The following is a 24,452-nucleotide window of genomic DNA, read 5'->3' as shown; positions in this document are numbered from 1 at the left end:
AATCAATGGATTCAATCAATCGAATTCGAGGACGGAAGCATTTAGTTTAAAAGCTTATAAATATATTCATCTATCAATTAATAAATAAAATAAACAATACAAAAAATAAATACACACTTTTGTATTTATATCAAATTGTAGCTTATATTTTTAATTCTATCAATCTATTAGCAATTTCTAATGAAGGCATAATGTACTAATTTCCTCTTTTTCTCCTCTTTTTTATTTAATAGTATTCAATAAAAGAATATTTGAATTTGAGCTTGAAAAAAAATTAGTAAAAAATCAAATTTGAATTAGACAAAATTGAACTTTATTGAATCAAGTATCTTCATGGCTTTACGTTGTTTAACTGAACAAATCCTTCTAGGTGAATAACTTGTTTTAATCTTAATATGAATCACTGTTTGCATAAATATCATTTACTTTCAAATTTTCACATTAATTATGTGTACAACATATATACAATATTAATGTTATAATGTGTATATATAATTATATAAATTGAATATTTTTATATTCAAAGTTATTTATTATTGGGCCAGAATAAAATATAAAATAAAAACAAAAACAAGAAGAAAAATATGCAACATAAATTATTGGGTAAGTCTTAATTTTGTTTTCAATTAAATATGCAACATAAATTATTTCAATAAATAAATAAATAAGTCACTCACTAGTAATTCTTTTTCTTTTTCTTTTTTTTTTAAAAAGGAAAAAAGAAAGCGTGGCTCAGTTCACTCCACCCTCCACAGTTTGCTCTCCTACAAAAACCATCGGTTCCTGAAAAGTTGAGCCATGAAAACCCTGCATAATTGACTAACATCCACAAAAAACTTACAGGGAAGCGGGTGGGTATGGCGGTCACAGGCAAACCCACGACGTCGGTTTCCCTTACCCATCTTCCACCTTTGTTATTCTCTCCTATCCCTAGACCGGCCAGTGTTGTTTCTGTCAGAGGCCGATCGGGTACGTCCAAGTTTGCTAGAGTCAACGCAAACTTTGTTCCTTCCAAGGGTGGCGCTGGGATTTTAGAGCGCCCCACTTTTGATCAATCCCAGTTTGACCCTTCTACTCAAGTTCTTGAAGGTATTTGCTACACGTACATAACTTTTTTCCAGAGTTCTATCAGTTTTTAATTCTTGGGTGTTTGTTTTTAACACTGAAATGGATGAATTTAATTTGTTTGAAAGAAGATTTAGAACACATTACATGGTGAGACTTTTTTATGGCTGCTAAAACCCTAGTGCTGAATTTTGTCCTTTAGGTGTATGGAAAGTAGCTTCCATAGTTAATTAAAATTAAAAATTTAGTGGTTCTCAGTGTAAATTCTTAAATCTACTTGGAGTTGAATTTTATTCTTTTAGAGTGAATTTTATTCTGTCTCAAGTTTATTCATAAATTCCACGAAAGTAGTTTGATTTCCCCCCCCCCCCCCCCCAAACACAGGTCATGTTTGATTTGTTTCTCATTCAACTTTTACTACATTCAATTATTTAATTATTAGGATATTCTTGATGTATTATAAAATTACATTGTCATTTTCATGTCTAAACCATTTTCACTCCCAACTTAATTTCGCCGGAGTTGTGGATTGTATTTTTAGTTTCTTTAAGATGAATTGCAACTTTCACTTAGAAAACTGCAAGCTGTAAGTTCAGCCCTGTGAATCCAAAATGGGGGTTTCTTCTAACAGATATTAATTATTGAATATGATCTGTGGTTTTAGTTCAAATTCGTTATGCTTGAAATGAATCAATATTTAGTTTCTTCTGGCTTAACAATAAAGCTCTTGCAATTACAGGAGGTGATGTTGGGAGATTGAAGAATAAGAAAGGTGTTGGGAGTGGAGATAGTTATAGAGTTCTGCTGATGGATGATATTCGTCATACTGAGAACTTGGGTAATAATTTCAAACTCTGATACATTGATCATATGAGCCGCCCAAAGCATATTCTAGTTTGAAAACTCATGGCCTAGTTAGATAAATTGTCTCCTGACTGATTACACTGTTTTTTGCTCTTTAGCTGCCGGGCAGGTATTGTCTTGTTGTCCTCATGCCCAAAATATAGTGTTAAACCATTTATTCGCTATTAGACGAAGGCAAAAAAATTTCAGGATGTGATTGTGGTGCCTCAGCTTACTGTGCCTTAGTATTATATATCCTGCGTTTGGTGCGTTTTCTTTAATGTATTGAGCAAAATAGAATGGTGAAGAAAGAACGCCATTGTGAACTTTAAATCGTTATATTATAGATGAGCTACTTTATGTTATTCTACCAAATGAACCAAAAATGTTACAGTCACTAGGTGAAGGGAGAAACGAATCAAGTAAAAAAATATGAACGTCTTAATTTCAGAGTATTGAAAATGGAAGTGTGTGAGTGTTTGATCTCTGTTTGTTCTCTTGTAGTTGCAAAGATCTTACCCCAAGTTATTCCGTCTGTAACACCCAATGATGCAAGAAGATTATTTAATGAATCACGGGAAAATGGTGTGGCAGTTGTTATCGTGACGGTTAAGGTATATAAATTTCATCTGTACCTTCATGTAAATGTGAAAATTGTTCCTGGCTAACCACTTAAATGTTTATGCTTCATAAAAGGTTGATGTTTGGAGATTATGAACTAAACCTTGGGCTACATCTTAAATGAAAGAATTTTGGGTGAAAAGAACAAGGAGAAAAAAATGGGGAATTAATGTGCAAACCGAAATTCTAATCTTAAACGTAAAAGTGTAGATTTTGAAATGAATTTGATGTTTGTTCTATTTCTAGCTCTAATGTTGAAGTTTTGAATTTTTGTTGACAGGAGCACGCCGAATTTTATTCTCAAATGATGATACGCGGGGGATTGCGGTCAACAATTGAGCCAGATACAAATATGTTGTGATGCTATAAATTCCTGAAGCTGCAAGCGTTCATAATAGATGGATGGAACAATTTTGAATTTCAGAAGTACTGTAACGGTCCCGAAAATTTAAATGAAATATATGTATTAAAAATCTCAAATGCGGAAGCATAATAAAAATTTTGATTAACATCCCTTACACAATAACCAAAATGTACCTAAAATATGAATGAACAAACTAATTAAAAGAGATATTCGAAATAAAAACTATAAATATAATTATAAAGTCTTTAGGCATCCCCTTCGCTGTCTTCCTGCGGAACGGGTTCGGGAACAACATTTTCCTGATCTGAAATGGTTAAATAAGGGATGAGTTATACCAGCCCAGTAAAAACTTCATACTATCTCACCGCCACGGAAGTAAAGGTGGGTAGAAAACAAAAATGACAAATGGAGCATAATTTATAACGAACTCGTTTATTAACATAAAAACCTTTACTATTCACTTACCTCGGTGAGATCCATAAAAACAACATATGAAAATAATAACTTTATAATATCATGGAATCATACACACTTTATAACATAACACATATCATACCTTTACATTTCAATTATTAGAAAACAAATTTCCTCTTTTACTAGCCTACTAGAATCTTTGGAGATCCATAGGAGGTTCTCGCTACACGTGAACCATTAACATTTACAATCTGATTCCAGGGCCGTCCTCATACTCTGTCCGGTATGGGCGCCAAAACCATGAACCTCAATACCCCGTCCGGTATGGGCGCCAAAACATATGAGGTCTCCATACCCCGTCCGGTATGAGAGACCACGTTCCCGGTAGGGTTTCTTACGGACCCGGTCCGTCCACCATCTCTTAGAATATCTAGTCAGGCTATCCACATTTTCCACTTATCAATTCACATAACCTTTTTGCCTTTTTCCTTAATCTCAATCATCCAATCATACATAACATGTAAACCAGTAATTGACACCAAATAAGACAATACAGTACCGGGTTCAACATAATACAAACCATAATAAAAGAAACCATAGTTCATGCATACGAGACCATAACATAATTACATCAAACATCATGCTGCATTTAATACTGAAAATTAGACCAAATAATAACATACCAATACTATATCAGACTCGAGCTCCATTGGCAACCTTAATCAATTATACATCTATAAAGTCACAAAGTACAATTTAATTATTTATTTATCTTTAATACCGTGATAGGAAACATGGTGAGATGTCCTTATTTGTTTCGGGGTCTGAATTCGACTCTATAGTGTGCCTACAAGCTGTCCCTAATTTTCTTGAATTTTTTTTCTGGAAAACTGAAACACACTACCGGTACCTGCACGTGTCTTAAAAAATTCCAAATCAGACCTAGGGCCCCTTTCGGCCAATATCGGAATTCCGACATGGCGGCGATTCGCCTCAGGTTGGCCGTTTTCGGCCGAATTCGGCCACACTTGCATCGGTCCCTACAATAAAACAATCCTAGGGCCCTCGGTGAGCCAAAAAATCACGAAAAATCGAAACTTACTGGCGGCGGTGCTCTCAGGTGTGGCGGCTCCTCCGGCGTGAGTCACTTTTTGATGTTTAGCTCCGATCAACCTATAGAGAAAAGAACGATGATCACAGTGGTATAAAATTTGCATCGAACGGAGGCTGGGAAGGGCCTCATCGGAGGCAAAAATAGAGGGGGGGCGCGGCGGCGCCGCTGGACTTCGGCTAGGTTTTTCGGTCGTTTGGCCGGTGGTTTGGCTCTAGTTTGGCCAGTGGTTTGGCTCTGGTTTGGCCATAGGCGGACTCAGCATCGAAAAACGAGCTAGGAGGAGAAAATTTACCTCGATCGGCGGTCGGAAGCTTCTCCGGTGTGGCGGCGGCTGGCTCCTCCGGCGTCTGGTTCTTCTTCTCCAGCGAGGCACTGGCAGCTAGGGTTTTGTGGTCAGGTGTGGGTGGGGTTATTTATACCCTTTGCCTTTTAATCTCAACCGTCCATCAAGATTAAATATGGACCGTTCGATCGCGATTTAATTGGAATTAAATTTGGGCTGTCCATCGCGATTCAATCTGGGTCGTCCATCGCGATGCAATCTGGACCATCCGTGCGCGCGGGAACAGATCTGGGCCGTCCGATCGCGCGCACGCGGATCACCCACGTGGCCCGTCCCGTGTCAGCGCTTTCTTGCCACATGTCATGTCCTGGTTGGCCGGGGCTGCTGACCGGGCCGCTGACGTGGCTGCTGACATGACACAACTTTTTTAAATTGCGTTTTGACCATCGGTTTCTGATTTTCTTTTCAAAAATATTCCAAGAATCCAAATTTTCACCACTTTTTCTTAAAATCAATTTCAATTAAATCCAAATAATATTTTTATCTAATTTTATCATTATTATTATTTTTATTTTTATTAAATTAAATTAAATTAAATTAAATTAAAATTTAAAAAATTCAAATAAAAAAAAAAATTAAAATCACTTAAGTGTTACAAATACTCAGGTCAAATATAGTACATAAATTTATTGGAGAGAAGACAAGTAGAAAGGATAGGCTTTTGAGGACATGACCAAAGAATTTTGTTGTGAGAGCATATGGTTTTTGTAGCTGTATAATTTGGTATTAAAAAAGCAAAAACTATTATAAATCTTGATCAATCAATTTTCTTTCAGATAAAAAAATAGGTGGAATATGAGAATTTTTTAAAAAGTTACCAACACCATTTTATTATTATTTTTTGTTTAACTATATTTAATTACGAAATTTTGATCGGATTTAGTACATTAGTGTTAATATGATTATATTTATATCCTAATTAATTAATAAGTTGTTTACTGTATGTTAAAGGATATTTGCTTAAAATAGTTGTAGATAGTAAAATAATATAATTTATCTAATAGTAGTTTTAGAAGAAAAATATTCAAAAAATATTTTTTAAAATATGTATTTTTATCTAACTAAAAATAATTACTAAAATATTAATTTTTAAAAAACAAAATTAGAAGCACTCTTTATTTATTTATTTTAAATGCCACAAAAATATTTGGGAGAGTGATAGGCAGCCATTCAATTAAAACCACACACCCAGACTGATCAACTTCATCACTGAGCAGCAATGTGACATTACCAGACAAGCCCAAAGGCCCCGCCAAAAACCTCATTCCGAAAATCGAAACGAAAACCAAAATGGCAATGGCTCTCTTCAGGATCACTATTCCTTCTCCTTTTATCTCATCGTCTTCTCTGGTCGGCAACAGAAGAATCTCTTCCTCTCCATCTCGTATTCTCTGTTGCTCGAAACTTCCTTCAAACAGGATAGACGATAGTAATGATGCTAACAGTAATGAAGATAAGAGCAGGGCGAAGAGAATTTCACAGCAGTCCTCTTGGGAAGCTAAGGACTCTCAGGGAAGGGATTATCTCCATAGGCTCGGAGCCGAGGCTGACAACATGAATATTGCCGTTGGAGCTCGTTCCGGTGTCATTGATGACCTCTTCGCCGGCAACTTTCTCGGCAGAGACTGTGATTTTCCGTTTCCTTTCCTCTGATTTCTTTGTTTGATTGCTTCGGGCCTGCTCCATAAATTGAAGCATTTTGTTCTCGTTCTTGCAGCTGATATCGTGTTTGATTATCGTCAGAAAGTGACGAGGTCATTTGAATATCTCCAAGGTGATTATTACATCGCGCCGCTATTCATGGTAATCAGTCAGTCTCATTCTATTTTGTCCTTTTAATTTTGAGAATATGCTTTTAAGTTTTAAGCATCCTCGCTTCATCATGATCAATGTGAATAAGCGGAAAAGCATGAATATAGCGTGTTCTATATAGCACGATCAAATTGGTCTTAAGATGGTTAGTTTGCATTTGGTTTGGGGATCGTTTATCATGCCATATACTTTATGTTTTCATATGCAACTAATAGGTCATTGACTGGTTTGGTACTCTTTGTTCTTTGGGTCAAGTTGTCTAAAAATACACGGAATGTACATTCTACAATTTCTGATATCTTTTTACTTGCTGATAACTTTGCATTTGATTCAATTCTCATTCTATTCTTACTTGATTCCCGTTCTTCATTTTTGTATTGGCCTTAATTTGCCTATAGTTCAAAGCTATTTTAGTTTTACTCCAGATAGTATGTTTAGTAGGTAGAGTTTGGTCTAAATACACTTATTATATTTCAATTCTATGATGATGCCCAGTGCATCTAGTTTGGATGATGGCGACTTGAATTCAAGCCTGATCTCCCATCCCGTCTCAAAAATGTTTATAATGATAAATTTGTAACTCCATTCGTAATAAATCATAGAAATACTTGAACTTAAATTGGATATGAAACTGATTTTGGAAGTAATATGCTATTTCTATTCACATATTTATTCCCTTTGTATTATCTTCTCATACATACTCCATAGAATTAAAATTTGAACCAAACATAACCTAATGTATAGAAGAAAAATATGTTATTTATTTGATACCTCATCCTCCATCTCTACATTGAAATCCTACGGGGTAGAAACGTAATTTTCTCTTTAATATTCTCATTCTTTATTTTCATTTTACTCTTAATATATAGAATTGTAATATATTATCTGATCTCTCACCTTCCATCTCCTCCTTGAATTCCTTATGGGCAAGAATTCAATTTCCACTTCAATTCATAGAATTTGGATTCCCAGCCTAAAAGTTTTAAGCCCCTGGTGGAATGAAATTTTATATGCAAATCATGCTTTAATTCTATATATGAAGATTAATATAAATTTTCTTCTTTTTAATATTAATATAAAGATTAAGTGTAGTAATCAAGTAGATATGTAATTTCCACTAACAATCTTCTGGTCTGTTTGAAAAGATTTTTAGGAACGCTTCTCCTACTATTATTAGATATTAACAACCTAAATAAATTTTTTGTTCATTTCCAAGCCAGAGTACATGTTATGGCCAATAATGTGAAAAGCACAAGAGAAGGATCCATGAACCAGAAGCAAAAGCCATGGTGGCATTAAACTCCTTGTGGTTTTGGCTTATGTTTCTATTTGAGAATTCATTAGGAAGAAAGCAAGATTGAAAAGTTCAGTTATAGCTGTCATGGGGATCGGTTATTTATGAATAAACTTGAATGGGAAGTTGAGTTATTTAGGAACAAAATAAACTAGAAAAACTGGCTGTAAAAGAAGACTGATCTGCAATCTGGTCTGATATTGGGATATCGGAAAACCAGTAGATTCTTTTCTATGTGAAATAAGCTATTTCACTAACAAAATGATCAGTAAAGAACTTATACCAAAGTTTGTAGAGTACCTAATTGTAGAGATCGGAGGGTTCTCTCCGACAAGTCCTGAAAACTTGTTCTACTTATTTCAACCTTTAATTTTTCTGTATACCTCAGTTTGGACCTTGTGTTTTCAGTCATTAATCTCCACTTTTTAGCATGATTTCTAGTTAGAAACTGTACAGCTGCTAAAATTGATCTGGAAAGTCAAATGATCAAATTTTCGACCTCCTACATACAAAAAGGTCAGTTTTTTCTTTCCATGTTTCTTAGATCTTCCATCTTTTTCTCCTTGTAAGGTTTCAAGTACAAATCTTTCTCTTCCACAAGCACACTCTTATCTATCCCTGCAAATCCATTGCATAATTTCTATCTCCCCTCACAAATTTGTCGTTTTCAATAAGTTGGAAAATTTTGTAAGTATATTTTCAATATAGAAATCGATAGAATCGGTTTCAAGCAATTTTCAAATCCATAAGGAAAATTTGTTGAAATTGCAAAAACTCTTTCAATATAAGATGTATCATGTGTGAATTAAGCGTTCGTATGATTTTTTGAAAGAAAGAAATTACAAACAAAAAAAAAGATCTTGTTGCTGCCATTTTTAAAATGATTAAAAATCACCGAAGTAATACCTAAACCCAATGATTCAAAGCAACCATAAAGGATCCTTGTTCCTAATCTCAATTTATAGTAGCTACTGCTTTGCATATAGTGTTTAATTAGTCAATTAGGTGATTTGGTTATTCAATGAATTTTCCAATTCCCTTATGAAACCTCGAATTTTCTCTTCATTGTTTCTCTTATTTACTTTTCCGATAAAGATGTCTGCTATGATTCCTTCTACTCTGAGCTGCAATCTGTAACCATCATTATTAATTCCTCACAAAATTCTTACTTCCACCAAAAATTGGCAGCTTCCCTCAAAAGATATTAAATCAGCTACATTTCACTTCACTCTCTAATCACAGCCACATATGTGGTTGTCTCATTACTGTCTGTTCCTGCTTACCTCTCTACTGGATTCCGTAGTTCCCTATTGCCACTTTTTGGCTTCACATCTACTTTGGGTGGTCAAGGGCAAACACCCTTCCAGGAAGGATGTCTGTTATGAGCTACATGGCTACCAGAATGATTGACACATGGCTGCTAGAGTGGATGACACATAGCTACTAAATCAAAATTATTTTTATTTAATGATATAAATAGTTATTGGGATAGGTGTGAAGGTAGTTTTAGGATGTGTAGGATAAATGTGATGGTAGTTTATAGGTGAAGGGGTAGTTATGTAGGTAGTGTTTAGGATGTAGGAAAAGTTACTTCTAACAAGGGAAATTATTATTCTTAGAAGTTACTCTTTCTTGTATAGCATAATATTAATATGAACAAAATATGAAGAAAAATTCATCAAAAAAGTTTCTTAAATTATTGTAAACTCTGGGAAATTGTTAGGTCCTCTCATAATGAGCCCACACTATTGATAATATTATGCACTTTGTGTGATTAAGGTTAAACTAGGTTAAAGTGTAAAATATATCATTTGTAATTAATTCTAACTTCCCTTTCTAATTTTCTACAACTTGTATTTATAGGGACATATCATTCAGTAAAATGCATAATACATTATTTTAACGTGATATCAGAGGCTTAAATTAAGAAATAATAAATTATTTTACAAATCCAATACCGTTTTCATTGTAAAAATAAGAAAAACCCTAAAGGGGGTCACCATATCTAACCACCACAGCAGCCACAACCACCACCAACTTTCATAGTTGGACAAGCAGCTAGCCAGCTGCAAGCTAGCCGTGCAACCCACCACCACTAGCTGCGCCAATCTGTGCTGCTGCCCTGCGGCGCTAGCCCCAAACAACCTCTCCACCTGTGAACCTGTCTAGCTGTGCCTCTGTCCAGCCGCACTCTATTCAGCCGCATTCTGTCCAACCACATCTCCACAACTGCCATTCTTTGTCAAGTGGCAACCTTCTGTTCGACTGTAGCCACAAATCTATCTAGCTCCGTGTTTGGAACTTTAAAGTCCAGTAATCTCTAATTTTTATAATATTAAAATGGCCTTAATTGCTCTAAAAGTTTTAAACTATCTCGGGGGTTACTTCTTGAATTACCAGCACAAATTCCCATATGGGAAATCCAACACAAACTAATGGAAAATTTCAGCCAATTCAAGCCCCCTATTGCTTTAATTGTAAGAATTTATTGAATTAGTTACAATTAATTCGGACCATCCTGAAGGGAAAAAAGAAAACTAATCATATTCTGGGAATTAGAACAAAACTAGGAGACCTGAATTTTGATGCCTAGGATGAAGAGGATTCAATGATAATGGCGTGACTCTAGAGCTCAGTGGCTCCAGAGATAAATAATACTGATATGTCCTTATCAACTGCAAAAAGTTTGGGATTTAATAAGAGAAATCTATTCCAAAGTAAAAGACGCAGCCCAAATCTATGAGTTGACTATAAAAACTTAGTAAGCAAATAATGACGCAGATTGGTTATAGAGTATGTCAACCTTTTGAAGAGCTGGTGGCAGGAACTTGATCAACACTGTCTCACTGTGGAGTGAAGTACAGATGCTACTGTGAAGATGGTAGAGAAAGACAACAGATATCAAGTCCAGGCAGGACACAATGAAGAATATGATTAGGTGAGAATTCAAAATCTTTGGAAAAGAGGAGATGTCATCCCTAAATAAGGTAATATCCCTAGTTGTTGTTAACAAAAGTAGGAGAGAGGTTATGCTAGGAGCTTGCATTACTAACAATTCAGTAGTAGCGATTAGAGATTCCAAACTACATCAACAAGGACAGGAGCCAAGTAATGGCAAAACCTCATATATTGGAGAAGAAAACATTGACAATTTGTGGTGTGTTTTCTATAAGAAGTCTCCGTACACCAAAGAGAAATGCTGGAAGCTCCATTGGAAGCCCATTACTTCAAGCAAGGAATGGGCATATAAGAATAATTCACTGAAGGCTTACAGACAAGCCTATGTAGTTATTCAGTAAAATACACAAGACATTATTCTTAACAGTAAGATTTCTTATTTTATTTTATTCTTACATGATTCAACTTTGTAGTTTGTTCCTAAATAACTAGTTCTGTGATAGATAGGTTTCTTATTACATTTTTCTTCCTAAGTAACTCAACTTTCTATTTTCTTTTATATTTAAATAATTCAATTTTCCTATCTTGCTTTCTTCCTAACCGTTTCCAAACAGAAATCTAAGCTAAAACCACGAGGATTTTAATGCCATTATGATTTGTACTTTTGGTCCATGGTCTGTTGTGCTTTTCATGTTATTGGCCATAAAATTACATCTCTCCTTCATAAGGTGTTTGTCTTCAAGCACCAATCATGAAAAACAGCAGCCTAGAGTAAAGAACAACGCAACGGAAAAACCCAAAATCTGGTGGCAGTCCATCTGCTATATGTAAATGGAGTGAAAGCTAACTTGAATATTTGGCATTCTAGGCCAAAATGAGTCGACTCCTACTGAGGAGTCTTTACATCATGGCTTCATGGATTTTCTGTTCTTGCTCCTGTTTTGCTTGCCTTCGTTGCTTAACAAATTCCTTAAGGACCCTATTCAGATGCATAACCCATTCTTTAAGTGCTTAGTTCAGCTGAATCATAGCCTTAAGTTTCTGTGCTGCAATGTTATTTTCAGTCTTCTCCCAGCCAGCAAAAACTTCTTCTGTAGCTTTGGCAGGCTGCTTAACCAAGTAATTTTTGGCACTTACATTTCCCCAAGCGGCTACTAACTTCTCTGCTAGTTACTTTATCTTATCATTAATGTCTTGACTGTTATCTCTGCTATTGATGTAGCCTCATATAATGATTTTATTACTAGGAGATCCTTTTAAACCTTTTGGCTGATCATAGTCTTATGCAGAATCCGATAGGTTTGTGGTCCCATCTGAACATGGAAATACCCAGTGTGGCAACCGCAGAATAGTTCTCCTCCCTCTGCACTACCTTCAGTTCTGGGAGGTCTTTTATCTTTGTGGTTATTGCTGCTGATACCAATGGTTGCTGGTCTTCTCCGATTTGGTTGAGTGTAATTCTTCAAACAGGCCTTCAATTTGCACTATTAATTCTTTGTTACCTTTCTTCCATTCTAGCATGATCATTATGGTAGAGTTCGAAGGAAGACTTAAATTTTTGCTGGAAGTTTTTCATGTCTCCCATGACGCCCAGCTCTTATACCAATATAGAGTCATGGGTTAACTAATGTTTAAATAAGTAGGATTAGAATTTAGGGTTCGTTATAGGGAACTTTTCGTTCTCTAGAGTTAGGTCACTCTAAAATCTTTAGAGTTGAGGGTGAAAGTAGTATTAAGATGGGTGACCTTCTGGGAAGTTCTCTTGTTACACCTATTTTTTTCGGAGTCTGGTAACGCTGGTTTGTCACCCTAGTGGGGGCTTCAAGGTGGTTGAAGATTGGTTCGGTCCAAAAGGTTGGGCTTAGGAGGGTTAAAATGCTTGCCCGCCCATTCCAAGAGGGGAGTTGAGTTATGGGTTTTGAGCGTAGGCTTTGGGGCTCACCACTCCTAGAGTGGAGGGGACTACATAAGGCTGGAAACAAAGCAACGAAAATCTCCTGCTCTCCTCAATGGAGGGATAACAGACTGGTGCTCTCCAAGTCCAGTGACGCCTCATGGACTGTCCTCAATATAACACAACCATTTTTTGAAAAAATTATCTCAAAAAATTCTTTGATTGATGAAATAACTTACATATATAGACAAAACAACTGCTAATGGTTTCCCCAATACTACAGGTTCAAACCAGATTGCATTCTCATCTGCTTTTACAGCCAGGTTTCCTATTTTATTTTATTCTTAAATAACTCAATTTCCTTTTCATTTATTCCTGAAAAACCATATCCCTATCACAGTTAAATTTCTTGTTCTATTTTATTCATACAAAACTCAAATTTCTATCTTATTTTATTCCTAAATAATTCTAGTTTCCTATCTTCTTTTCTTCCTAATAATTTTTAACTAGAAACTTAATCTAAAAGCACAAATGAGTTTAACGTCGCCGTGATTATTTGCTTCTTGTCCATGGATCCCTCTTCTGTGCTTTTCATGTTATGACCATGACAACATGTCTCTAACCATAGATCAATAACATAATTCTGCTGTGACACAAATGCCAGCTTCATTTTTGATACTTCAGTACCTAAGGAGTCTCTTAAGGATCTCAAATCCTCTAGAACTGAGTTTGGAGAACTAGTTTCATTTATCATCATTTGTAATATCAATTGACACAATGAACAGGAGCTTCCTAGCCTTGAACTGATGATAGGAACCATAATGGAATATTCAGCTGTTGCATAAACAATTATCACGACCTTACAATATGTTGAATTAAAGGTAACTGGAATGAAATGAAAGGAAAGGACGAGATGGTCAATGTCCTTTCTCTAGTTTGGCTCGAAAAATAGTAACTAGTAAAGAATGAAATGAAAGGAAAGGATGAGATGGTCATTGTCCTTTCTCTAGTTTGGCTAGAAAAATAGTGACTAGTAAAGGATGAAATGAAAGGAAATTTTCTATTTTAACCTTAACTACATAATTTGTCATTTTATTAACGGAAGGTAATGTTTACTGTTTTTTTATAATTAATCATTTTCTCTTCTTTATAAAACTAAGCCAAACAAAATATTGGCGCAGTCATTTTCTTTTATTTTCGTTTTCAATTTTTAGTTATCCTACTGAAGGAGATACTATTCCTTTTATTTCCTTTAAAATCGACTTCTTTTTTTCTCTAATTTTGTCTACATTCTTTTTGATATGTACTAAAACAGAAAATTAGCAGATCTTACAATCCATCCTACGGGAGCTTGCATCCGCCTGTACAAGAATATTTTTAGCTGTAATACCTACGATTTTCTGTGAGCTGATAAATCCAGGAGGTTGCTTAATGGAATCTCAATGCAAAAAATATGTTCTTGGTGTTGAGTCCATGTAAATGCCAGTTATTAAGTAGCTGCCAAGGAGATGAAAATAGGAAATGAGTTAAGCACCATTACAGGAGATAAAGTTTGAAATAGTCCATCCTAATGACGGTACACCTGAGCATAACCCTCGGCAACTAGCCTAACCTTGAGATACTTAACGAACCTATCTGGATTTGCTTTGACACTGATTTCCAATGTCAAATCACAGTTTCCCCGATGGGAGTGGGACCTATTCCGAAATATCATTTGTTCACAAAGCACACATCTCATTTTCCATTTTGTATCTCAATCAATATGATATTTAACTTGCATTTCATCCTTCCGTTAATTCCTAGCGTTGTTGATTTTTAACTTTTATATTATTTTTTCATTTTTCTCATCTTTTTTGACAGGATAAAGTTGGTAAGTTATATTGAACTGGGATGTTATATTAATCTTGGCCAAGACGAAGAAACTGTCGGATGATGAAGATTATAAGAAAGTTGGTAAAAGGGAATCTAGCATGCATATGTTTAATGCCGTTAACTGATCATGGTGATGGTGATTGTTATTCTTAGCTCTCATCTTGAGATTATTGGTAAAATAGAAGTGTTGTTTTATATATGAGATAATGAGATTTTTGTCTTTGGGTAAAGATTCAGTTAGCCAAATGGATTTTCCTTTTCTTTTTTTGTTTTGCTTATGCTAGTTGTTTCATGTTCTGTGTTTCCTTCAGTTTGCCACATTGTGAAGAATTACATTGCTCATCTTCTCAATGCAAAAGTTCCCTTGATCCTAGGTACGTAGTCTTTGTAGTTATTTCCTTTTTCTTTCTGGTTAAATTAAGGGGGTTTGTTTGGACTTTGGACTGCAAAAGTTTCCCCTGGGTTTGCTATGTAAACTATCCCAAGCTTTCTGCATGTTGCTAGGCTAAACTGTACCTTAAGTTTTAATTTTTGTTGAGGTGGTTCATTGTTCCCTATGTACATAATTTATAGCAGACAATACATGTTTTTTTATGGCAAGTTGAAGAGAAATTACTATCACTTGAAGTTTCGGGCCGAAAATCTACGAATTGAAACTTAAGGTACTTCAATGCAATTTTGCAACTTTTGGTACAATCATCCTTGTTCTGTTTGCAAGTTTTCTTTCTTTCTTTATAAGACATGTTTCTTCTCAGAACATATCGTACAAGGAATACTTCTTATATATAAATGTATTGCCAAGTAATTATGTGTCATTTATACTCATTCCTTCAAGGAAATTCTTTTAAATGTTCTTTTTTTTTTTTAATCTCTCTCCTTCCTTTATCCCTTTAGACTTTGGCTTGCCTCTATTTTAGTCATTCAGTTTAATTGTACAGGTATTTGGGGAGGTAAAGGACAAGGGAAGTCATTTCAGACTGAACTTATTTTCCAGGCCATGGGAATTGAGCCTGTAATAATGTCTGCTGGAGAATTGGAATCTGAAAGAGCTGGTAAGATGGATTCTCAGCTTGCCCTTTGCTTTTCGTTTCTTCTAGTTTTGAGTTGATTATCAAACATGCTTTTGCTATGCAAAAATGCTCATTTCAACACAGGTAATACATCAATTTATATATATGTGTTTAATGTAATTAGTAGGAAAAGAAAAAATATTAATAAGAATAGGAGATATAGATAGTGAGAATTAGATATCCTCCAAAAGAGAACAAAAACAAAAGAAAGAAAAAAGAGAAAGACTACCTGAGTTATGCAAAGAATTAGTCGGCCTTATTTCAAAAAAAAAGAATTAGTCAGCCAATCTCTATACAAAATAGATAGAGACACGCATTTAAAACTTCCTTTGGTCTAACCCAAATAGAGGCTGAAAAACAAACTTTATCACCAAAAACATCCTTTTCCCATGTCTTCTAACTTTCCCTTAATAAATTGCAACTTCTTCATGAACCTAAAACCCTGCCAACCCTTGGGATTGCACTCAGTCCACCAAACTCGGTTTTTCTCATTGCACTCTGCCCACCAAACTCAGTTTTTCTTTAAAAGTTAAGATGAGTGAATCACATGTTCTCAAATTGAAAAGGTGTGGGATCTCAACTCAAACGACCAGCCTCCAACAAGATAGGAAAATGATAAGAAAAAGAGCAGGGAAGAATCTCTTGGATTAAATCAGGGGAGCATGTTCCCATTTATTAGAGACTGAAAGTGGTCAATACATGAAGAGGCCACTCTATCCCTGTTAACTAACCAAGTGAATTGAGATTATAGAGAGGAAGATCTCTAAGGTTGCAATATTGAACGAAGTTATTGAAACCCCCTTATTAGAGGAGTCACCTGTTTCCTCCTAACTTCTTAGATGAAACCTACATCCCTTTCCCTTTAATATGAAACTATAACACAAATCTAATGTGAAAAAAGGATTTTAAGAGTTAATATCTAAAGTTGGGTTGTACTGTTAATTCATTACATATTATTAATAATTTTGTTGGAAAACCCTTCAATCTTCTCAATATTAGGATGTTAATATTTCTAACAATATGGGATAACCGGTTAGAAAATCTCACTGATGAGAAGATTTGATTTAATTTGCTGTAATCAATTTTCTATTTTTTTTCCCCTTCATAAAAGCCATACATACCCTATGTGCTCCTTCTCAATCTACAAGATATCTATTTTCTCTCTAATTTCGACACATTATTAGAGCCCTAGGCTCTTTTTTGGATTTCTTTTGAACTTCATCATCATTTATGCTCTTGTTTTTTCAGTAAGGAAAAAACAATAGAGTTTATAGCCATGTTTCCCGTACTTCAGCCTCTTTCTTATTGCTGGCATTTTCCTTTGCTCATGCGTTCATCCCCTGAGGGCGCTCTAGCACATGTTCGTCCTGGATGCACACCTTCTATCTTCATGTACCAATGGAGGCCAAAGCTGGCACTGGTGCATTATCTCATCAGCTCTCATCAATTTCTTTTTGGTCTTCATCGTCAGATTGCTGACATCAACCTTCATTTCTGACTCCTTCCTTAGACTTGAATTCCCTACTCGCAGCCTTACTCATTAGGATCCTTGTTCAACCTCTTTGTACCAGATCCTTATAGTAGGAGATCTAATGCTACATTTTGGAGAAGATGTCAGAAACAAAAAAGATGACTTTGTCTTTTAACATCACTGGTTAGACTAAGTTCATCAATCAACTGGTAAAAGAGCTCCAAATAGTCAGAACATATTGGGACAGGACTTATTTGAAAGGATAAAGAAACTTGGTCATCTCTAAGGATGGGACCGAGGGAAGGAGATTCAAGATTTGATGCACATGATGAAGCTGATGCAATGATCATGTCATGGTTATAGAACTCCATGAATCTTGAGATCAATGACACTTACTTATTTTTATCCACCAGTAAGGAGATTTGTGATGATGTTTGACAAATATATCTGATGGTTCATGATAAGTGTACAAGATTAACGCCAAAACTAGGACGATGAAACAAGATAGTAAAACTGTTACAAAGTGCAAACATTTATTATAGTGCATGTGACAAGAATTTGATAATTATGGATTTCTTGAAACTAAATGTACAGAAGGTGTTGCAATTTCAAATAGCAAGCATATGAATCCAACCAGTACCAGAGTAAAATTGCCAAAACAATTTTATGAGGACAAATTGAAAATTCAATTATAAGCTTTATGAGGCATAGCTGTATCTCATTCGTTTTCTAAATTAACTATGTTAAAAGTAAATAGGAAGTGAGTTGCTTGATTCATAAAGATAAGTTTATAGTACCAATAGTTTGAAAAAGCTTTTATTGATCGAGCACCTAATTCACACAAGTAGTCAATCCACTCTGCAGTGTAGTAATCAGCCTCACAACAGTACATGTCATTTATCTTACTTATTAGAACATTTGTCTCAGTAGCATTGGCGTTTTATCACACAAATGATCATGCGTCTATCTCCCAAGTTTTGCATACTGAAATGAAATAAAATATGAACGAAGAATTTTTGCCAAAGCTGAGTTTCAAGACTCACTACAACTTAATTGAGTTTGCCACACCTAGCTTAAGGTACGGGTTTATGAACTTAGTGCAGCCTGTAGTTGGCAAATTAGGACCAACTTGAATGATTGTCAACACTTCCACATTTACCAGAAGCTCAACTTAAATTAGTCTAAGAGCCACATTGACTTAATACATTTCTGCAGTATGCAGACATTACATAAGTTTAATCTTGTCAAGTCTTTGGAGATTAGAAACTTAGATTAAAAGAATTTGAATAGGGAATGCATCATTAATGCCCAATATGAATGCCCAAGACCGAATTGAAATTAGTACATTTGATACCGTCGGGAAGTGGATAGTATGTAACTAAGGGTATATTAGTAAAACACCTGCATATGTATAATTATATATTTTCTTTTATTATTCTCAAGAGTATGTATATAGAAGGCACTAATACTTGATAATAAACATAATTTTCATTTTCCACATAATATCAAAGTTTTAGGAAAAATTATCTAACTCCTTTATAAATCCTAATCTCCCTTTATTGCCAAAATAAAAACGATACAAAAACTCTAAACAGGGCAAAGAATATGCATAGGGCTGTAATACTCAATAGTAAACATAATATTCATTCTTCTGTAGATACATATATTAATCAGATTCTCGTTAAATGTTCATAACAATATCTTCTCACTCAAAATCAATTTGAATATAATCTTGAATGAATATCGAGAATAACCATAATTTTCACTTGAAATTCCCTCAAATTTTATAACATTAAATAACTTTATTATGATTAAGTTACGTACTGTATTTGATGACTTGTGATGAATAATACAGTTTCAATGTTGCAATATGCATTTGACAGATTTAATTGATATAGAATGGGTTAAATTTAGAGTGCCTAAATATATTAAAATTATACATTTTTAAATTCAAAAGTATTGTACTGGTTTTTTTTTTAAATAAAAAAATATAGTACTAGTTAGGATTTTGTAATTATAGAATGGGTTAAATTTAAATTCCCTAACTATATTTAAATTATACATTTTTAAATTCAAAAGTATCGTACTAGTTTCTTTTTTTTTTAAAATAAAAAAGTATCGTACTAGTTAGGAGTTTGTAATTATAGTTTTAGTAACTTTAGGATTCATCCATTTAGTATCTATTTTTTCTATTCTTATTAATACTGTTATCTCTTAATTTAATTTTATTTGGGAAATGTTAGTTAGCCATCACTATTAATACTTTTAAAATTTAGCTTTTTGAATGTTCAATTATTTAATAAAATACTTTAGGATTTTTCTCAAATTTCTAGTCTTGTGATGTAATAAAACCTTTAAATATGATGTTGAAACCTTCTTAGGTTAGATGATTAACTTTTTCATAAAGATGAAGTTTTTGTTCCCAAATCCTTGAGTGGGCAAATTATCTTAATTGATCTATATTAGTTGGTGTCAAAGCAAAAAGTTCTTACATCAAACACCTAAAACCCTATGCCTAAATAGCTCCAGACTCATCTACAAAAGAAAGCACAAAGAATGGCAAACTCTAATGTAGTCTAGCAGCCTCCATCCTAGATCATGATCACCAGTAGGAGCTGATTGACGCATCCACCTTTGAGGCACCAGAACCTTCTGACTGGCAGGAACTCAAAGCCTGTTGCAAAAATTCCCCATAAAAAGTGAACATATGGGTATCAATGCCCAAAGAAGAACAACTTGCCTATTTGAATGAAACAAAAGGAGGACATTCAATGATTATATATCTTATAAGGAGAATGGTTTTAGTTGATTGTGAACAAGTAAATAGCTCTCTTTTGTTTGTAGTAAGGCACATAGTTGCAAACCCTAAAGTGGAGAATCAAGAAGAACCACCGTGTGTTTCTATTGCTCAACATATTTTCCTAACAGATAACTCTATGGAAGTTCCATGCTTTAGAAACTTAACACACCGATTGGTCAATATTTTGATTTTACCCTACCACTAGGATTCCACTTTTCTAAAAAAAGTTTGATTTCCATTATATTTGTTATTGAAGAGAATGACCGAATAAAACGTTTGGTAATTAGTTTTTTACATTAGCACCACTTCAAAACTCATGGATTAACCTTCTCCAACCAGAAAAAATGAGGCAGAGTTGGTCAAATTTAGATTGTTTAAACAAATTAGACGTTATTATTTCTTTTAATATAAACCTATAATACAATTTAGAAACTTATTATTATTATTTTTTGAAATAAATTTAGAAATTTATTATTATAGTTTTAGTAACTTTAAAATTTTATTTTTTTTAGTACTTAGTTTTCCTGTTCTAATTAGTGTTAGTATTTCTTACTTTAGTCACATCTGGGAAAAGTTAGTAATCAATATAAATACCTTAATAATTATACTTTTGAAGCGTTGAGTTGTTCAATAAAATGCTTTGGCAGTTTTCTCAATTCTCTAGTTTGTGTGATGTAATCAAACATTTAAGTATTGTTTTTAAGATTTGATTGTATCTGATATCTAAGAAACTCTAGCTATAATGTCTAAGTTTTCACTCTCAAATATCTAAATGAACAAATTAATCATAATTTGTCCTATCCTGTTAATATATCCCAAGTACCTGTTTAGCTGAGCTTCTACTTCTGCTATTAAAATTTAGAAGCCTGGCCAAACATTAAAAACCAGTAATGCATTTAGACAAGAGTAGAATCTGTTTTTGATTTTTGATAAAGATGAAATGAAAAACTAAAAATAGATGGACTGAAAAATGGCTTGCACTGTAGGAGTTGCATAATATATTTAATGAGTATATTTATTAATTTGATGTTTCATTAATTAATAAATTCAATATTTTTAAAAAAATATAATATTAAATAAATAAATAAAATATTCTAAAATAATTTAAATTATTAGAATAATTTTTAAAAAATAAAAGTATTTTAAATGATTATAACAATTAATTCTTTATTTTGGAAAAATTTTACCATTTTAATTTTTATTATTAATTTTGTTACATAATTAATTAAATATAACACTGAATTTTGTATTAAATACTTTTTCTTAGCAAGTATTACCCAACATCATACTATTTTTCACTTTAAAGCTGCTTTCGATGAAGCTTTTTTAAAGCACTTTTATCTGCTCACAACACAAACACCAGCAGGGCCAAATAGACGATAAATGTTCTCCAACAAGTTCAAAAGACTTAATTGCTTACTGGAAGGATGAAAATATCCCAATAAGTTTTGAAATGACTTCAGTATATTGTACACAACTTTAAACTACTTCAGTATGTCAAAACAGTCGAACCACTAAACATTTACATCAAGTCTATCACATTCAAAATCTGAAATCAGTACTTGGTTATAATAAAAACAAAATGTTAGCCCATTTGGGTAGTTAGCAGCAGCACATATGACCACTAGAGGAGGATAAGAGGCTCGTTATGGCATCTTAAAACAGTAATAGTTGCTGCTTCACAGGTGATTGTGCCACACATGCTGTAGGGCATAAATAGCGGGAATGATCCTCAAGAAACCAGTAGAGGCAGCCACTATGGAGCAGGGGAGCAGAGTGACTGACTTGTTCTTCAATGTTCTTGATGTATCTTATTAAATATTTTTTAAAAGATTGTTTTTCATTTTTCTTATTGGAATACACAATTATTTTTTTAAAAGAATATATTCACATGCTATATTAATCATGTCACATGCATGCATATTTTTAGCTCGTATACATTTAAAACATCTTTTTTTTGCCAAGTGCACCGCAATGATATGGAGTGCACTCTTAAGGGCAGTCAAAGAGAGGATTCAATCTTAACCACAGCTCTGGATACCCTTGCTGTCCAATGTGAAAAAAAAGTAAAAGTAGTTACTTTCTATTTTGGTGGGAGACGTTTAAAAGTTTCTTCTCATCCAACAAAATCTTGCTTGCAATTATTTCTTTTGGAAGCTGTACCTTATGAAGAAAGATACATTACATATAATATATTCAATTTCCACAAGAACAGCAAAAGCTTTGGCATATTTAGTTACTGCAGACCCTTGGATATTTATTACTGTTATTATTTTTTCTAACAGGGGAGCCTGGAAAACTAATACGTGAACGCTACAGAACGGCTTCTCAAGTTGTCCAAAATCAAGTTAGAAGCTTTTCTACTCTCACTATCAATATATGTATATCTATGCTTATAAATTTGTATATTCTAAATGTGTTAAAGGCTCGGATGTACTTTTATCACCACCTACCCCACACGTTGTTTCTTGACATTGACCTCCAAAATAAACCTAGTCCCTCTTTCCTAAAATACATTTTTATCCCCTAAAAAATTGTTTTGTTCTGTATCTTATCAGCTTTTTATCATGATAGAATGAGAAGATCTTGAAATGAAAGATCTTTGCTTATAGAAAGTAATAATAATTATCATGATTTTGTGGTTTTCTTGAATTATTTAGGCTACTTAGGAAACAATACTTCGTAAAAACTAAGTTTTAAATCTAGTTGAAGATTAGGAACTTTTGACTTCACTTCTATACTTTCAACATTTTCTCTTATTATTTATAATTAGAATTGTAATTAGTGTCTGCATAAACACGGGTAACATAGATAGTAGTAGGCCTTGTTTGTTCAGTGCCTATTAATGTTTGCTTCAGAATTGTTTACCTGCATTTCATTCCCTTTATATCTTACGTTAACTGTCTTTTTCTTCTTCTCTCTTTAGCCTATCTATTCCATTTATTGGTCTGTTGTATTTCTTCACCATAATCTCATTAGTTCCTATGAGTCTATCTGATTCTTTTATTTTTTAACATAATTTTCTCAAATTCTCTACCTTTGTGAGTAAGCTAGTTTTGGTCCCTATTTGTCCTATGTTCATTAGTATAAAGGATCGGCTTTGGTTCATCACATTATTGTCAAACTCTGACACCCAATCTTAAATTTCTGAACTAAATTACCCAATATGCCATATGATAATCTAAAAAGGATTAGGAAAAAAAGAGAATCAAAAGAGTGACAATTTTTCCCATCCCTTGCACATCACCATTATTGCAATTTCTCCACTATTGAGCCACCAAAAGCATGCTATGATGCATGATAAACATTTGGTTACTCCTTTAAAAGTAAGAAAATGCATTAAAAAGTGGTATTAAGGAGGTACCGCTCATATACAAAAGATTTACATACCAATAAGCATATCGACAACAACTCCCACGTCATCAAAAGATAAGAGACTGTGTCCTAAAAGTATGGATCCAAAAGTGTATTCATCTATTCTTGATATTTACAAAGTATCTTCAATGCCTTCAAAAGCCCTATTGTTTCTTTCTTTCCAAATAACCCAAAAGATTGTTGAAGAAATTAGTCAAGTAGCATAATTGTTAGAAACTAAACCCTCCTAGGCCAGAATCTCATTATAAAAGGAGTTGGACATAACCCAATTAACGCCAATCAGACTATACATACATGTGCCACAAATTAGCGGTAAAAGGGCACCAAAGAAGAATATGATTGTAACTCTCAGCATTATTTTTGCAAAGGAAACATCTATTGACCAACACTTTCTCTCTTTTTATCAAATTATCCAATATCAGGATCTTCTCTTTAACGGCTTCCCAAGCAAAGAATGCAATCCTGGGGAGCATTAGGTTTCCATATGGGTTTGTAAGGGAAATATGCAGCAGGTATAGAGTTTGACCAGCCAATGCTAAACGACAGCTCATTGAAAAAAGACCGAATGGAGAATTTGCCATTTTTCTGCAGTTTCCAAATTAGAGTGCAGTTTGTTTACAAATTGAATCCTAGCCATCAGCTGCAAGAACTGTCCAAATTCATCCATCTCCCAGTCATTTAAGTTGCGGTTGACAGCAATATTACAAAGGCCTGAGGCATCAAAGGCCTCACTAACCAGAAGGTTTTTTCGTTGTGCAATGGAGTAAATAGTTGGGACCAGAAGGTTTTTTCGTTGTGCAATGGAGTAAATAGTTGGGAAGACAGACTTAAGGCTGTTTTCAGTACACCAATTGTCATTCCAGAAATTAACCCTATCTCCATTATTAACATTCCAGTAAGTATTCATCATCACCTCATTGTAGGTGGCAAGAATCCCTTTCCAAGCACTTGTGCCACGAGTTCCGGTGGGGAAGATAAATCTGCCATTTCCGTCATATTTCATCCATTTTGTATCCACAATATTCCTCCATAGGCTGTTGACTTCGTTAAAGTATCTTCAAATCCATTTGCCGTGGAAGGTCTTATTGATAGTTGTGATAGACCTTATCCCAAGGCCACCCATACACATTGGCAGCTTAACCTCATCCCAGTTAATCAGGTGGTATATTCTTTTATTCTCCATGTCACCCCAAAGAAATCTG

At 34.1% G+C, this 24,452-nt stretch overlaps 2 protein-coding genes and 1 non-coding gene across 7 annotated transcripts in view; all 3 read left to right on the top strand.

Annotated features, from left to right (window-relative positions):
- Positions 1-734: 734 nt before the first annotated feature.
- Positions 735-3,043, top strand: LOC148265825 (ATP-dependent Clp protease adapter protein CLPS2, chloroplastic-like). The gene is made up of 4 exons (XM_088220618.1): positions 735-1,089; positions 1,805-1,903; positions 2,413-2,522; positions 2,810-3,043. The coding sequence occupies exons 1-4, from the start codon at positions 858-860 to the stop codon at positions 2,888-2,890; spliced, it is 522 nt and encodes a 173-aa protein (XP_088076744.1). The 5' UTR covers positions 735-857; the 3' UTR covers positions 2,891-3,043.
- A 2,908-nt stretch (positions 3,044-5,951) lies between these two features.
- The window catches only part of LOC110817833 (ribulose bisphosphate carboxylase/oxygenase activase, chloroplastic-like), a 36,098-nt gene continuing 17,597 nt past the window's right edge, over positions 5,952-24,452 (top strand). Inside the window, exons 1-7 of one of the 5 annotated variants that reach the window (XM_088220614.1) lie at positions 5,952-6,391; positions 6,482-6,567; positions 12,058-12,222; positions 14,523-14,670; positions 14,846-14,908; positions 15,473-15,586; positions 22,161-22,222. In XM_088220614.1, the coding sequence (XP_088076740.1) occupies positions 14,592-14,670; positions 14,846-14,908; positions 15,473-15,586; positions 22,161-22,222 (318 nt within the window). In that variant the 5' untranslated portion in view covers positions 5,952-6,391; positions 6,482-6,567; positions 12,058-12,222; positions 14,523-14,591. Of the gene's footprint in view, positions 6,392-6,481; positions 6,568-12,057; positions 12,223-14,522; positions 14,708-14,845; positions 14,909-15,177; positions 15,197-15,472; positions 15,587-22,160; positions 22,223-24,452 lie in introns of those variants that run through there. The other 4 variants (XM_088220613.1, XM_088220616.1, XM_088220615.1 and 1 more) reach the window with 4 other exon arrangements.
- Positions 12,552-12,855, top strand: LOC148265824 (signal recognition particle RNA). Its single transcript, XR_015819973.1, has one exon.

The sequence above is a fragment of the Carica papaya genome, chromosome 5 (genome assembly GCF_054855325.1).
Source record: "Carica papaya isolate Zhongbai chromosome 5, ASM5485532v1, whole genome shotgun sequence".
Lineage (NCBI taxonomy): Eukaryota > Viridiplantae > Streptophyta > Magnoliopsida > Brassicales > Caricaceae > Carica > Carica papaya.
The sequence above is the reverse complement of the archived record's forward strand: the minus strand, read 5'-3'. Positions and strand labels throughout refer to the sequence as shown.

What these genes read in the sequence shown, in the direction of transcription:
- LOC148265825 (XM_088220618.1), top strand. Translation starts at nt 858, where the DNA reads ATGGCGGTCACAGGCAAACCCACGACGTCGGTTTCCCTTACCCATCTT. An exon ending in TCGTCATACTGAGAACTTGG is followed by an intron (nt 1,904 to 2,412) that starts GTAATAATTTCA and finishes GTTCTCTTGTAG; the next exon opens with TTGCAAAGATCTTACCCCAA. An exon ending in TTGTTATCGTGACGGTTAAG is followed by an intron (nt 2,523 to 2,809) that starts GTATATAAATTT and finishes TTTTGTTGACAG; the next exon opens with GAGCACGCCGAATTTTATTC.